General features: G+C 38.8%; 1 protein-coding gene across 1 annotated transcript; it reads left to right on the top strand.

The window, feature by feature from the left end:
- The first annotated feature begins 1546 nt into the window (after positions 1-1546).
- LOC134214762 (U-scoloptoxin(01)-Er1a) lies at positions 1547-15896 on the top strand. The gene is made up of 3 exons (XM_062694084.1): positions 1547-2580; positions 15216-15410; positions 15490-15896. The coding sequence occupies exons 1-3, from the start codon at positions 2512-2514 to the stop codon at positions 15601-15603; spliced, it is 378 nt and encodes a 125-aa protein (XP_062550068.1). The 5' UTR covers positions 1547-2511; the 3' UTR covers positions 15604-15896.
- The last annotated feature ends 267 nt before the right edge of the window (positions 15897-16163 follow it).

The following is a 16163-nucleotide window of genomic DNA, read 5'->3' as shown; positions in this document are numbered from 1 at the left end:
GGGGTGATTTGTCACTGGGGGATAAATTTATCACCCAAAAAAGCACGAACAGGCGAACCTGTCAAAATCCATAGTGAAAAAATTGGGTGTCGGTGTCGATTATGTCGATTATGTTATATATTCAACACGACACGACACGGGGATTGTGTCTTCCTCAGTATTTCCCCCTGAAGAAGATGCAATCCCCATGTCGAAACGTTGGGTAAATGTTATTTACTCGTTTTACTAAATGAAGACGTAATAGCCGTTTTTTTTAAATAAAATTAATAAAACGGGTATTTCTTCAGAATTGGCACTCGAAGTTCTTCTCAGTTTTTTCATTGGTATTTTCACGAAAATTTCAGTGGAGTTTCAACGTGATGAGTTGGAGATATCTATCGAAAAATTCTGCGGACTTCTTCAAATTTGAATCAGCGTGGAAAATCATAGTTCAGCGGCGTGACAAATTTAAAACGGCGGCGCCCCGATGCAAAATTTTCGGTGGCGGCGGCGGCGCACACCTCTACTGGCCGAAACCCATCTGGCCGAAAAGATCAATAGGTCATTTGACCAAATTGGTCATTTGGGTGAAAGGGTCATTTGGCCAAAGTGCGACGTCTCGCTTCTCACTCTTAATTTCTCACTTTTCAAATGATCTATTCTGCCAATTGTCCCATTCGGTCGAATGTCCTTTTCGGCCAAATGACCCTTTTGGCCAAATGACCCTCTTGACCAAATTACCATGTCTGCCAAATGATCCTTTCAGACAAATGACATTCGGCCTAATGGTCTGTTCGGCCAAACAACTTTCGGCCTAGTGGCCAGTAAACGGCCAAACGGCCCTTCCGCTTGGTGCACATCTGCGCAGTTAAACATAATAATTTTCAAAAAATAATATATGGTGAGCTAAGGAATCTGAAAGGAAATTTGAAAGAAGCGATCTCAAACTAAACATTATACTGCAGTTTGTTAGATTTTTCGAACTGAGTATTATTGAGAATGATATATTTGCTCTTCATGTCTAGTCGATTTTGTGTCAACGACAATGTGCTGTTCCAATAATCCGCTTACTGAATGATTCTACAATTTCCAACGGCGTACGAGAAAAGCCAAAATACGACCGCAAATCACGCAAAATCACTCCTTAATTACCATCGACACCATACCAAGGTGCACTAAATGTCAACCTCCCATCGCATCGTTGCGTGCAGCACATCAGTGACGACCTTGAACGTGTTACAAATTTCACTGCGAATGCAGCAGCCCCATAGCTTCGAAGCCGATTGCCAAAATCCGTTGAATGATGTTCCAAGGGCTGACCAAAACGGCCCACCACAGAACAATGCTTGATGGTTTGATCTTACCACTTATTCGAGTTCGGAGAAAAATCATCTCCACCGGCAGCCACATCGTGCGCGTGGGAGCCTAATACCCAATAAACCGACCGAAGCGCAAGACCAAGAAGACCCTCGGTAGCCCCCTGGCTTAGTCGGTAGCTAAGTTAGTCAGTCAGTCAGTGGGGTGTTAATGTATAAAGCCCTCCGCCGTCGCCGGGTGCATGTTCATTTGATCTGCTAATCTCGTCAGGGATGCTTGTTTTATGCTCGTTCGGTTAGATAAAAAATAGTCCGCGAATCACTCGGGACCGTATAGTGCCATTCGTAATTCGGATCGAACTACGAGTGCGTTACATCGCAGGATCGGGAGCAGCTCATAAATCAATCCATCAATCAATACTCGAGGGCCGATCAGTCTTCGGGTGAACTAAACTTCAAAAGTGGGCTAAGCGGTTGGACCCTTGATCAGAGCCAGCGGCGGTGCATTGTGTGATTTATTACCACGTGAGTGAAGCAGCTGGTTGGAAGATAGCGAAGAAGAGTTGAACGTTGAACTTTTAGTGTTCCTAATGGGTGCAGTGATGTGTAGTGGAAGATGAAATTTGTGCAAATGAGATGCTGATTTAATCGCACCCCACAAAGCGAGATAATCATAATCGGTGGAAGCAGAAGCATAATCGATGTAAGGCTTTTGCGAGCCGGGAACTGAATACGAAACGCATAGAAGGTGAAGAGGCCAACAACGAAAAAATACGAGTAGTGCTTTGAAGATCGAGTGCTGACGAGAAGAGGCATCGAAGACTTAGTATAGTTAGTTAAAGTTTAATTATTACATAAGTTATTCGAAAGAGCACATGAGGAACCGAAGTGGATTTACACAAACCGAATAGTACGAAACAAAGATTGTTGTGAATTGGGATCATGCGTCTGAGGACCACTCATTTCCTGTAAACTGCACCAGTGAACCAAATTAACTGTGAACGTTCAAGTGCTTTCGGTGCAGTTCAAAGTGGTAGATTGTTTTGCAACCGAATAAGGAAAACCCCCTGCAAAATTATTAAACCATTGTCATCTTGGACCGTCAACCAGAAGTGCATGTCAAGGAAGCCAAGGAGAAAAGTGGCTAGCAGAGGGTGAATTTACTTGGAACTCGTGACCGTGACCTGAACGAGATTTGCACAGCCTCAGCCTCGCCATGTGGAAGTACATCGTCATCGTGTCAGTGTTTGGAGTATACCTGCTTAGGAACCATCAAATAAATGGGGTAATTGTAACATACTATTCGAATGTCCTAGATCAGTGTTGTAATCCTCAATTCGTTCATACCATAGAAGATATCCACTTAATAAAGCCTCAGTGATATGAGAATCCACAGTTTCCGGTTGAACTTATTTCGACTGATTTTCTTTCAGACTTTTCTAAATCCATGTATTAAGGTTTTGTTACGCTGCTTGTGTATTAAGGTAGCTATTAGTATGGAAAAACTAATTTAAAATTTGTTGATAGGCCGCCAGCTTATTCCGTTCTATTTGATGCTCTGGTACTCTGGAAAAATTGTCAGCCAAACCGGTCAACGTTTTAGCGGCGTTGAACTCATTGAAAGTTTACATGGAAAAATGTACGACGAAATAGCGGAAAACAGTAATTTGGAGCTAAATGGCAGTCTATAATACCCGTAATAGCTTACACGACGAAGTTATTAGCATTTCTCTGGAGTGCAGAGAAATTCGTTATTTGTTCACTAGAAAGGTAATAAATTCACTCACCAAACGCTTCAGAAAAATGCTATTAACTTTGCCTGCTAAACTTTAATCATCTTGTGGCTTTCCGCACTACATTCTGTCTTTAATTCTGCAAATAATGAATGAGTATCATAGTTTTTCATGCATTTCGCGTAAGGTACACTGGGGGAAGTGGAAAAGGAAAAATCGATAGTGCATGTTCGAATTAGTGTAAAACAATTTTAAATGATCTAAATGCATTCAATCAAAATGGGATATCAAAAACAGTCAATTTTGCATAAACTGTGTGGTAATTCATACCATTTTAGTTGTTTGAAATTGATGGAAAAAGATTTAAAAATTAGGAGTTGTTTTTACACTTAACCCAGTGGGATGGGGTAAGTGGAAAACCCATGTTACCTTGACCTTAAATTGTGATGAGTAGTTACATATAACGAAAATCAAAACGGTAATTGCTCTGAGTATCTTTTGTTGAATAATTTCATTGGCTTAACGGAATAGGTCCCAAGGAATTCTCGTAATAGCTAGTGGAGGGCGGGTTTTGCCTTCTCGAACATTAAGTGCACGTAAAATCTATATATTCGCCCCAAAGATGAACTTTTTATAGGAAAAATGGGGCTTACAGGTTTATAAACTAATCAACTTAGTTTAACGAACTGATATGATGTCTGTGTGTGCGTGTTTGTGTGTATGTGTGTGCGCAAAACACGTACAAAATTATCTCCTGTTTTAAGCACTTGTCCTTAACCAATTTGTTCGCACAAAAAATTGCATTCAACTGCAAAACTTGCTAAAAATATAAATGAATGTGCATTATGGAATATATTCACCTACCAGTGGTATTTTTTTTTCATTCTCATAGATTTTTTCATATGTAAAACATGTGAAAGGCATTAATACCGATAGGTGGATTGATCAGGCGTTTTCTTATGTACATTAGTCCAATTACCACTGAAATCACAATGATAACAAAGAAGGAACATATTAAGATTCACAGCTATTCAAATAAACCCTGGAGGGAAGGAAAAATTTGCGTGATCAGAACATTTTCCACTTCCCCCGCAGTGTTTGATACCAGGGGTAAGTGTAAAATCTTTGAATTATTTGCTTTCATGGTAATAACCACTACAAATTGAATGGGGTTAGTTAATTTGTATTGTAATAGTCACCTGTGATATAAATTCACTTGAAAAAGGAACAATTGGTGCAAATAAAATGTGATTTTATGAGTGGAAAAATCAACTTCTCGCGAAACTTAAAATGACAGTTCAAGCGTTAACCGTATTAGTTTATGTATTATACAAATTTTAATATAGTATTAGTGTGGGCATCAAAGTATATTCTTGCACAATGTTATGGTGTGGTAAAAACTGTAAAGTATGTACAATTCCAATTTTTCGAGTCGATTTTTACACTTACCCCCTTTTTCCACTTCCCCCAGTGTACCTTATACAAAGTATACGTAAAGGCTATAGGACACTCCAAAACCGAACTTTTGATAGAAGGCTCGGAGACCCATAGTGTTATATACCAATTGACTCAGCTCGACGAATTGAGGTGATGTCTGTATGTGTGTGTGTATGTATGTGTGTGTGTACAAAAAAAATGAGACACACTTCATCCAATTTGCTTGCAACAGGTTGCATCCGACGCAGAATCCTTCCTAATTTTTCGCTATTGAAAAATGGACCAATCGGCCATTGCGTTCCGGAGTTATTCAAAAAAACATTGATTGTTTACCCATTTTTCCCAAGGGTCCACCCTTTGAAAAAAAACCCAGATCAATCCACCTAGCGTTGGTGGTGCCTTTCTCGCGCAATAAAATAATAAGAAAACACATAAGAGAGGTCGAAATAGCACTTTAGGGGGATAGATTTTACTTTTTCCATCAATTTATATGCATTTGCGGTCATTTGAATGCATTGCTGCAATCTTTGAAAAAAATTTTTTTTCGTTTTTGAAATTTTTTTCCCAAGGGGGGACCCTTGGCAGAAAAACTATGTTTTTTCAATAACTTTGGAACGCGATGACCGATCGGGCCAATTTTCAATAGGAAACAACAAGACCGCAATCCGCGTCGACTGCAACTTGTTGGGAGCAAGTCGAATAATGCTAAGTATTTTTTTGTACACATTTTGTACACACACACACATTTTGTACACACACACACACATACAGACATCACCTCAATTCGTCAAACTGAGTCGATTGATATATAACACTATGGGTCTCCGAGCCTTCTATCAAAAGTTCGGTTTTGGAGTGATCCTATAGCCTTTACGTATACTTTGTATACGAGAAAGGCAAAAATCGAAATCGATTTTATTTTAAAACTGCTGCAATGCATTCAAATAAACGCGAATGAATGTAAATTGATGGAAACAACTGATGCAATTTTGACCTCTCTTATGTGCTTTTCTTGTTACTCATGTGTTTTAGTTTAGTAATACACGCAAAAGGCACCATCACCGTTAGGTGGTTTATTCAGGGTTTTTATATTTCTTAATACTGTTTTCCTTATAAACTTCAATGCGTTTAGCGTCATTCAAACGTTGACCGATTTGACAGAAATTTAGTTTGTTTAAAGCATCAGGGTAGTAAATAGAACGTGTTTTTGACCCATAGTGGACTTGTGAGGGAAGTCAGATTTTGATTTTTTTTGGAAGGGATGTTTAATTTTGATACACATAGTTGAGTTTGCCATTTTAAGGTGTTTTTATGAGATACTAGCAGGCCCGTCGAACTTAGGCTCGCCCAAAATGAATAAGTTAGGACAAACATTAAGTTAGCATAGCATAGCATAGCATAGCATATGTGATTGTACAAATCGTGGGTGGCTATACAATGCTCAATTGAGCAATCTACTGTATATTGTCGCAAATTAGTACTTGGGATTAGTACCTTTTCCTATACAGTAGCAGTTGTATACCTGGCCACGTCCTTACAATCACGGAAGGAAGGGAAGGAATGTTAGTTCAACATCTACTAGTGAAGATGCAGGGAACCCATACTACCTTCAAAGATGTCTCGGGAAGGAAAATTTGTGTTAGTGGGTAAGGTGAATAATAGGGAGCTCTATTCGACAATATAGAGCGTTTGTCAATAATAATGTTGAAAAAATATTAAAATATATTCATCAATTTACTTACGAACCGTCCAAAGGAGGAAAAAGTAACCTGGATTTTACAAATGTTTCGCATTATATACAAAACACGTTCAACCGCACACTTATTCACCGAACATTAAAATCAGAACCAAAAACTCGGATTTTACGAATGTTCTAAATCCTACCTGAAACACGTTCGATCACGCACCAATTGTTTACTCACTCGGCCGCGCAAACTATCTGCTTACTGAGTAGAAACAAGACAAAAGAGGCACTGACGGCCGCGCAATACAGAACACAATATTTCGGCAAATCGCGCGATCGTTCTGCCGTCCGAAACAAGAGCCAACACGCACTGAACTCGTTAGGACAAACATTAAGTTATGCAGAAATGTGTTTCATTTATATAGAGCGAGGAGGGGTCACGAACTATGATAGAAACATTGCTTGTCTTCAAAAACTTCTACATGACAAATTCGGATTGTTCGATTCGTTTTCAAGTTATGCAGAAATTTTTGTTTCATTTGTATGTAAGCCTTCCTCCTAGAGTGAGCAGCGGTCTCAACCCATCATAGAAACGTTTCTTGTCATCAAAATCCTCCACATGCTACATTTGGTTCCATTTGATTGATTAGTTCCTTACTTACACTCCCGGCCAAAAGTTTGGGTTCACCCTTGAAAAATATAGGCGAAAGTTTTTGGACGTATTTTCGCCGTCTTACATCCGATTTCGGGTATTGTTAGCTCAATACAAAGAATATGAGTAGATCTTGCATCGTAGGTATTTTAAACTAACAATTTTCATTTTTATGTGCTAAAATATTACATTAAGATACACATTTTTCTTATATATATTGCAAAAATATGTTGATTTTTCTCAAAATTGAGCCCACAAAATATTGAAATAAAAAGTGGAAAGGAACCAATTTTCAATCTTCTTTGAGGTGCATTGATGATATTTCGGCGAAAAATTTTTGTTTTCTTTTTAAAAATCAAATTGTCTACTCAAGTGCATAGTATGCATCGGCCAAAAGTTTGGGTTCATCCACTATATGGTGAACCGGTCATAAGTTTGGGTTCACTCTCCGGATATGCGATTTAATTCAATTTCAGTCGAATATTGTCTGCAGTACAGTTGTTGATGTTATGTTTGGAAACTCAAATTCTGTAATTAATCATTCATCAGGGCGGTTGGACATGTCCATGGCACAAGAGGTGACTATAACAAATTCAGAGGAGTCGATGAGAACTGACATTTCCAAAGAAATGAAAATTTTAAACAACGAAATGAGGCGAATTAGTAGCCTCACCCTGAACTTATCTTCTACGGTAACCATGTGCTTCAACCCGTGGCTGGGGACTGACATTCTAGATGAATTGAAAACGCTTTCAACTAACATCATGGGATACCACAACGCGAGTCCACTGCAATCGCTCGAAACGGAGTTGGCTGCCGAACCTAAAAACAGCTAGGATATGAGTGTAAGAAGTGAGGAAGCTTCTGGTGGTGGAGTTCTGGTGGCAGTTTCCACAAGTTTTAATTCAGAAATCATTGCAGTAACGAAATTTAAAGAATTCGACCACGTGTTGGTGAAAGTTCAAATGGCAAATGAGAATCATATTTTCGCTTCGGTATACTTTCCTCCAAACAGAGCCAATAAAGATTTATATGAAAAGTTTTTTTTCTGTAGCTGATCAAATTTTGTCAGGCCAACCTCCTGAAACAAAAATTCACATTTTCGGCGACTTCAACCAACGCAATGTAAATTTCATACCATATATTAATAATGAAAACATTTTGCTTCCAATAGTTGGAGAAAGTGAAATTCTGCACTTTATTTTTGACAAAATTTCAAGCTTGGGACTTAATCAGGTCAACCATGTGAAAAATCAACAGAACTGTCATTTGGACCTATTGCTAACTAACATTTATGATGACTTTAGTGCAAGCTTGGCATTGGTCATGACAGTCATTGGTATGCTTAGTTTTTTCTCCTATTGATCGTCGTCACCAAACGCAACGTTAGCAACCATATCTAATACCCAAGAGCCATAACATCGCGACCAAGAAACCACTGGTAACCATAAAAAAAATTTCATTCCTTGACCTTCAGTGGCTCTGACCTAGGCTCTGACCGTTGTTAGTTTGATGGTCGCGACCAATAAATATGTTCTCCACCTTTTATCAATCTATTTATAGCTTATGTAAACACTTTTGCTAGAGTTCACACTAATTCAATTCGTCAATAAACTATTCAATACAAACTAAAACTAATTTATATCAAGATAAGGATCAATTAAAAATTAAAATAATTACAGCAAAAAATAATGATTAAAAATATACTGGAGGATCGAATTCCGAACCTCAAGATCTGCTGGCTTCAACGCTAGCATTTGTGCCATTTCAGATTTCAGAGATGATATGACAATTAAATCACAGGTAACTTTGCCTTCATGCCGTGATTTACCTATTCACTGCATTGAGCTTCGGGACCGTCCTTTATGTATCCAAAGAGGGTCATTATCTGAAAAACATCGTTCTCGTCATCCATGGTAATGAGACGGGCTCATTCAGCGAAGAGTCTTATCACACATGGGCTGGGACGAAACTAAACCTGACAATGCGGATTTGTAATTAAACGAGCCTATTGCGATTGAATGATCCTGCAAGTGAAACGTTGGTCTTTATTGTTTGACTATGGCTATGGACGGTGATCAATGATAAGCCTGCTTTAGTGTGAACGAATCACTCACACCATTATGGAGAAATGAAGTGTTTCACACGGCAATCGAATACTTTTTGTTTTTACACGATGTTTCCCCACCTAATGACTATCAAATTGAGGAAGTTCTGGATTATCAAGCAGCTATTTACGAGAACATTGGAAATAAATTAAACATTATTAAATAGATAGATAGACAGAATCACCGTCTTCGACCAGAGGTCGCACAGACTGAACACTTAATATTTAACATGAGACAACGGACAAGGACATTTACACAACACCCAGTGGACCAGTGGAGAACTTTTCGCTTTACGAAAAGTGTTCTGCTTACCGGGGCGGGAATCGAACCCACACTCCACAGCACATGCGTTTAGACGATTAACGTCGCTAACCGCATGGCCACGAAGCCCACAAGCCCATTGATTGGCAAACGACTTTGAGGAACGAAGATAATATCGAAAATGCTGCTAATTTATTTTACAGTAAATTGTTCAAAATAATGAAAAAAAGAAGCTCCAGTTAAAAAACGTAGACGCTCCTTTTCTACAAAAGAACCAATCTGGTTCAATAGGCAAATAAAGAACTTAAAAACCCAGAATAATCCACCTAGCGGTGATGGTGCCTTTTTCGGGTATTATAACACAAGAAAGCACATAAGAGAGGTCAAAATTGCACTTTAGGGAGATAGATTACGTTATTTCCATCAATTCACATGTTTTTGCGTTGTCTTATCGTTGGAGAATGATTAACAGAAGCAAATTTACTTTTCGAAGGCTTGGTTTGTTCAAAATCTGTACCAATCTGTACTTTTTGGTAAAAATCTGTAATCTGTACCAAAATTCATTTAAATCTGTACCTTTCCAGATAAATCTGTACTTGTGGCAACACTGCCTTTACGTATACTTTGTATACGAGAAAGGCAAAAATAATTCAAGTAGTATGAAAAATTATTTAAACATTTGCGATCAACTTAATATGGCTATGCACACAGCATTTGATGAGTATAATGCAAAAACTGAAGTGGAAATTTAATCTTGTCCCAAAAATGATGGCGCTGTCGCCGAATATGCCTGTATTGTCAGAAGAACACTAACGCAGCACTACTAATTTGGACGTAGACAACCATCTTCTAAGGTTGCGTTTTTCAGAGTTTTTTAGCCATATTGTGTTTTGACCACGCCATATTGGGTTTGAATTATTTTTTTGGCTGCAGGAGATATCGGTAAAATATTTTTAGCGTGTATTGGGGTATTTAAAGATAAGTTCTTGAGCAACATTTGAAAAGGGCGTAACAGCCAAAAATTATTCCTTCTGATTCTTCTTGTACATATATAGCTATATATGTGGACAACGAATCAGAAGGAATAAATTTTGGCTGTTACGCCCTTTTCAAATGTTGGTCTAGAGTTATCCTTATTGCTTATGGTCTTAGCTATGTTGCACGTACTTAGGTTAGGTTGATCGAGGTGGTATTATTGAAAGGCGCGTCATTTTGCGAAAAAAGTCGGGGTGGTCCGAAACCGACCGGCAAGCAGTGGTCCGAAACCGACCCCCCATTTTATTGCACTCTACTTTTTTACTGCATGATTTGAAAGGGGAAAAGAGAGTGGACGAATTTTTAAATGATTTCGTGATAGATAAGGGAACCCCCCACAAATTACGAAACGTTTAGAGGAGGAGGGGATTCCCTGATGTGTACATACAAGATTTTCAGGTTTTTCATACAAAAGGGTGACATAGAGGGGATGGGGGGTTGAGAATGACCGATTTTTTGCGTTTCGTAATTTATGGATCTTCTCCTGTTTGTTGAGATTATTGGACAAAAAAGTGAAAGAAAATTTTTATTTAGCTAGGGTAAGACGACATAATATGGACCCACCGCCCCATTCTAAGGCAATACTTAAATGACTTATTATAAAAAAAAATACAGGATCACCGTCTTCGACCAGAGGTCGTACAGACTGAACACTTAACACCTAGCATGAGACAACGGACAGGACACCCAGTGGACCAGTAGAGAATTTTTCGGCTTACGAAAAGTTTTCTCCTTACCAGGGCGGGAATCGAACCCACCACTCCACAGTACATGCGTTTAGACGATTGACGTCGCTAACCGTACGGCCACTAAGCCCACTTATTATTTTTCAACACAATTTCATATTGTTTCACATTACGTTTATTTCATATAGGGGAACTGCTCCTGGAATTCATCTCATGGCTCCGATATTCATCCCATCAAAAACAAAGCAATGGAAAAGTATTTGATTTTGTTTCTTATTTTTGTGATTTGTACAAAAATACATATGAGAGAGTGAGTTCTGAAAATGTATTGCGAGAGTTCGGCTGGTGCCCGGTGCTGGGAATTTGGTTGCACGGAAGTCCTTCGTAGCTTAGTAGGGAAAGCACCTGTCTAGCGTACTGGTTTCGTAGGATCAAACCCCACCGAAGGGAGCGGAACTAAATCTATTACATGTTGTGCATATGCATAATCGAGTTTCAGACATAGTAACAAATTTAAAGTTTCTTAAGCATTTGGAGCAGTCAAAATTATGATGGGTTGCTATTTAGATATCTAATATTGCTGATAGAAATCCTGTTTCCATTGGAAATAGTGAATTTGATTGTGAAATTATTACTTTTTAGCAAAAGTGTTCCATAATTGTGGGAGGAGTGTACCGATTCTCCGGTGTTTCTCGCAGATGGTACTGTCGGCTAATCTGTCTGCACTCTAATTTGTTGTTACTAAAACTATTTGTTTGCGAAATATAGATCACTTCTGGACTACAGCCCCCCCCCCCCGGTTTCGGACCATGGAGGGTCGGTTTCGGACCACCCTTTTTGAGAATGCTATGCGAAATTCGGACCCTCAAATCAAATGATGGCTGCTTATAATAAACATTGTAATGCTGTTGATTTCACTACATCTAAGACTAAATTGAAACAATAATTTCGTACTCAGTAAATGCTTGGTGTGTCTAACGTTCATATCGGATAAAAGTTGCGTTTAGTAATTTAGTAACGGTGAACTATATTATGAGATCAAATTTCGGTCTACAAACATGATTGACGACAATAAATAAATAAATAATTTGGTCTGTTGATTGCAATATACAAATTAAATCATGAAACAAATGTTACTCAGATCAGATCAGATTTTGTAAAGCTAAGCGAGAATTGCTTTAGGAATTTCTGCCGTAATTGAATTAGGAACTACTACAATTTTTTTTATGATCAGCAATTATTTCAGGTTTTTCTCGAACAAATTCTTCCAGTAATTCCTTAAGAAATCCCTTCCGAAGCTCTAGGAAGAAATTCTTGGAATTCCTTCGAAATTCCTCTTAGGAATTTGTTCAGAATTACATCTAGGAGATTCCTCCGAAAATTTAATTAGAAACTCCTCAGGAGTTTGAATCAAATGGTCTGCTGAATCCACCAAGGCTTCCATGATCTCCATATCTGCGGTATCAACCCAATTATGTCCTCCGAATAATTTTCTTTCACTTGTCATATGAGATGTAGTAAGATCTCCAAATCGTTCGGGAGTTTGAATCAAATGGTCTGCCGAATCAACCAAGGCTTCCATGATGTCCATAGCTGCGGTATTAACCCAATTATGTCCTCCGAGTATTTTTCTTCCACTTGCGTCCCAAATCCAGACATATGAGATGTTTTAAGATCTCCAAATTGTCCAGGAAGTTGAATTAAATGGTCTGCCGGATCAACCAAGGCTTCCATGATGCCCCATGCCGTGGTATCAGCACAATTATGTTTCCAGGGTATTTGTCTTTCACTTGCGTTTCAATTCCAGGCATATGAGTTGTTGTAAGATCTCCAAATTGTCCTGGAGCTGGAATCAAATGGTTTGCCGAATCAACCAAGGCCTTCATGATGTCCCCAGCAACCCCAGTAACAACCTCAAGTCAGCTCAAGTCAGACAATCATCCCAAGGAACATTTTTAGTTCTATAACGGTCATGAAAACCATTATTTGCTCTACATGACTTCGGTAATATTAGCATAAAACTAAAATGTTTGTAGGGATGGTTCTAGCAATTTTATTGTGACTAAATTCGGCAATTCATGCCCTTTTTGATCCATAGAACTAAAGCGAATACGGCTTCAACTATTGTTCCATTGCAGATCATCCATGAATATCGTCCATCCCTGAAAAATAAGCTTTACGGTCAACACGCGGAACCAAAAGGCTGTTATCTCTTTTAAAAAAAACTTGCTCATACCCGTTTTGATCCATAGGACTAAATTAATCTTCAACTATTGTTCCATTCCAGGTAATTAAAGAAAGTTATGGAGTACTGGTCTTTAGGTCTACAGGATTATTATTTTTAAATGGTTCATCCCATTTTGATCCATAGATCCATATTAGATACACATTTAACAATTATTCCACTCCAGGTCATCGAAGAAATATCTGAAGTCTAGACTTCATGGTCGGGGACATAATGGAAGCCTTGAATGATTCGGTAGACAATTTGATTCAATCTCTAGAACAATTGAGAGATCTTACAACATGTTACATGTCAGAATTTGAGACGCAATTCTCAAACTATCCAAATTCCAGGAAAACTTTGAGATCTTACAACACCTCATATGCCTTGATTTAAGACGAGTGAAAGACAAACACTCGGGGAATATAATTGAGTTGATACGGCGAGTGAAGAAATCATGAAAGCCTTGGTTGATTTGGTAGACCATTTGATTCAAACTCCAGGACAATTTGAAGATCTTACAACATCTTACATGCTAAGATTTGTGACTCAAGTGAAAGACTAATACTCAGAAGACAAAATTGGGTTGACAACGCGGTTGGGGGAACCATGGTAGCCTTGGTTGATTCATTAGACCATTCAATTCAAACTCCAGGACAATTTGGAGATCTTACAACACCTCATATGTCTTGTTTTGAGATGCAAGTGAAAGAAAAATATTTAGAGGACATATTGGAGTTGATACCACGGCTTAGGACATCATGAAATCTTTGTTTGATTCGATAGATCATTTGATTTAAGCTCCAGAACAATTTGAAGATCTTAGAACATCTCATATACCTGTAATTGAGACGTTAGTAAAAGACCAATGCTCAGAAGACAAAATTGGGTTGACACCGCGGCTGGGAACATCGTGAAAGCCTTATTTGATTCGGCAGAACATTTGATTCAAACTCCAGAACAATTTGGTGATCTTAAAACGTATCGTATGCCTGTATTTGAGACGTAAGTGGAAGACAAATAATCGGAGGACATAATTGGTTTGATATCGCGGCTGGGGGCACCATGGAAACCTTGGTTGATTCATTACACCATTTGATTCAAACTCCAGGACAATTTGGAGATCTTACAACACCTCATATGTCTTGTTTTGAGACGCAAGTAAAAGACAAATACTCAGAGAACATAATCGAGTTGATACCACGGCTTAGGACATCGTGAAGGCTTCGGTTGATTCGATAGACCATTTGATTCAAAGTTGAGTTGACATCGAGGCTGGAGACATCGTGGAAGCCTTGGTTGATTCTGTAGACCATTTGATTCAAACTCCAGGACAATTTGCAAATCTTAAAATATCTCATATACATGGACTTGAGACGTAAGTGAAAGACAAATACTCGGAGGGCATGAGTGGGATGATACCGCAGCTGAGGACATCGTGCAAGCCTCAGTAGATTCGGTAGACCATTTGATTCTATCTCCAGGACAATTCGGATATCTTAAAAAATCTCATATGCCTGGATTTGAGACGTAAGTGAAAGACAAATAATCGGAGGACATAATTGGGTTGATACCGCGGCTGGGAGCACCATGGAAGCCTTGGTTTATTCATTAGATTTTTTGATTCAAACTCCAGGACATTTTGGAGATCTTACAACACCTCATATACCTGGACTTGAGATGTTAGTAAAAAACTAATACTCAGAAGACACTAATACTAATACTAATACTCACCATTCAGCACTATTTCGCTACCACCACCACTAATGAACCCACGTTGATTGCCAGCGACCATGTACTTCGTTTTGCTGGTATTGATCGTGAGTCCAATCCTCGCTGTCTCCCTCTTAAAAGGCGCAAAAGCCTCTTCCACGACACGGCGATCAATTCCGATAATATCGATATCGTCCGCAAATCCCAGGAGCATATACGATTTTGTGATAATGGTACCGCTTCTTTGCACACCAGCTCTCCTAATCGCTCCCTCGAGCGCTATATTGAACAGTAGGTTCGAGTCGAATTCGAATCATCATATATCAAAGGTGAAAATTCACATTTCTAAATTTTCTATCTAATAGGGTGCATTATTTCTGATTGCAGCAAGTGTTCGGCTACGAGCCGGACGTGGACTACCCGGCCTACGACAGGATACCCTCCGGTTTGACGTTCCGCTGCTCGGACAAACTGCCCGGCTACTACGCAGACATCGACACGCGCTGCCAAATTTGGCACTGGTGCCTCCCGAACGGCTACATGTTCTCGTTCCTGTGTCCGAACGGAACCGTATTCAATCAAGTATCGGATATCGAGCTTCGCGATGATCGACAGTAGGAGAATATCCACTGATTCGGAATTTTTGTTCTTTCCATTTTAGGCCCATCGAGTGTGCGATTGGTGGACCAATGTCAATTGTGGCGATTCGTTAGGGCTGTACGACAACAACAATGAGCTGTATCGAGACGTGGAAGGAAATCTGATAGCGGGATAGCAACGTGTCGAATAATAGCTGTACTGTGTTTTCCTATAATTTATTGTTGTTAAGTTTTAAACCGTACTCTGAGACTCTGTACCTAATTATCTAGAAAAGTTTTGATTATGATTGAACTTATGAAAGACGAACATGTGACCAACTAGAACGAGAAGATACACAATTTTGAATGGTTGTACTCAATCCATACCGTAATGAAACTTATAAATAGTAATGAGATTTTTTCGCTAGATGATTTTTGTAATGTTTTTTTTTCTTTTGTAAATATAAAACAATAAAGATGTAAAAATGTATATTATTAAGCTGCGTTTCAATGGCTGGAATTTGGTATAGCGGTGTGACGTCACTTTTAGTAGGGGAGAACAATCCAAATCACCCAATCACCATGGCAGAATACCGAACCATTTCAACGTGCAGATGCAAAATTTACAAAAACAGCTACAATGATCTCCTATTCAAAACAACAAGGTTTTTGTGACTTTCTAAGTACATACTAACGTATTAAAAATATGTTTCAAAAATCGGCCTGGGAAAAAAGCCCGAAAGGTGGTGAAAAATGA

Source organism: Armigeres subalbatus, chromosome 2 (genome assembly GCF_024139115.2).
Source record: "Armigeres subalbatus isolate Guangzhou_Male chromosome 2, GZ_Asu_2, whole genome shotgun sequence".
Classification (NCBI taxonomy): Eukaryota; Metazoa; Arthropoda; class Insecta; order Diptera; family Culicidae; genus Armigeres; species Armigeres subalbatus.
The sequence above is the reverse complement of the archived record's forward strand: the minus strand, read 5'-3'. Positions and strand labels throughout refer to the sequence as shown.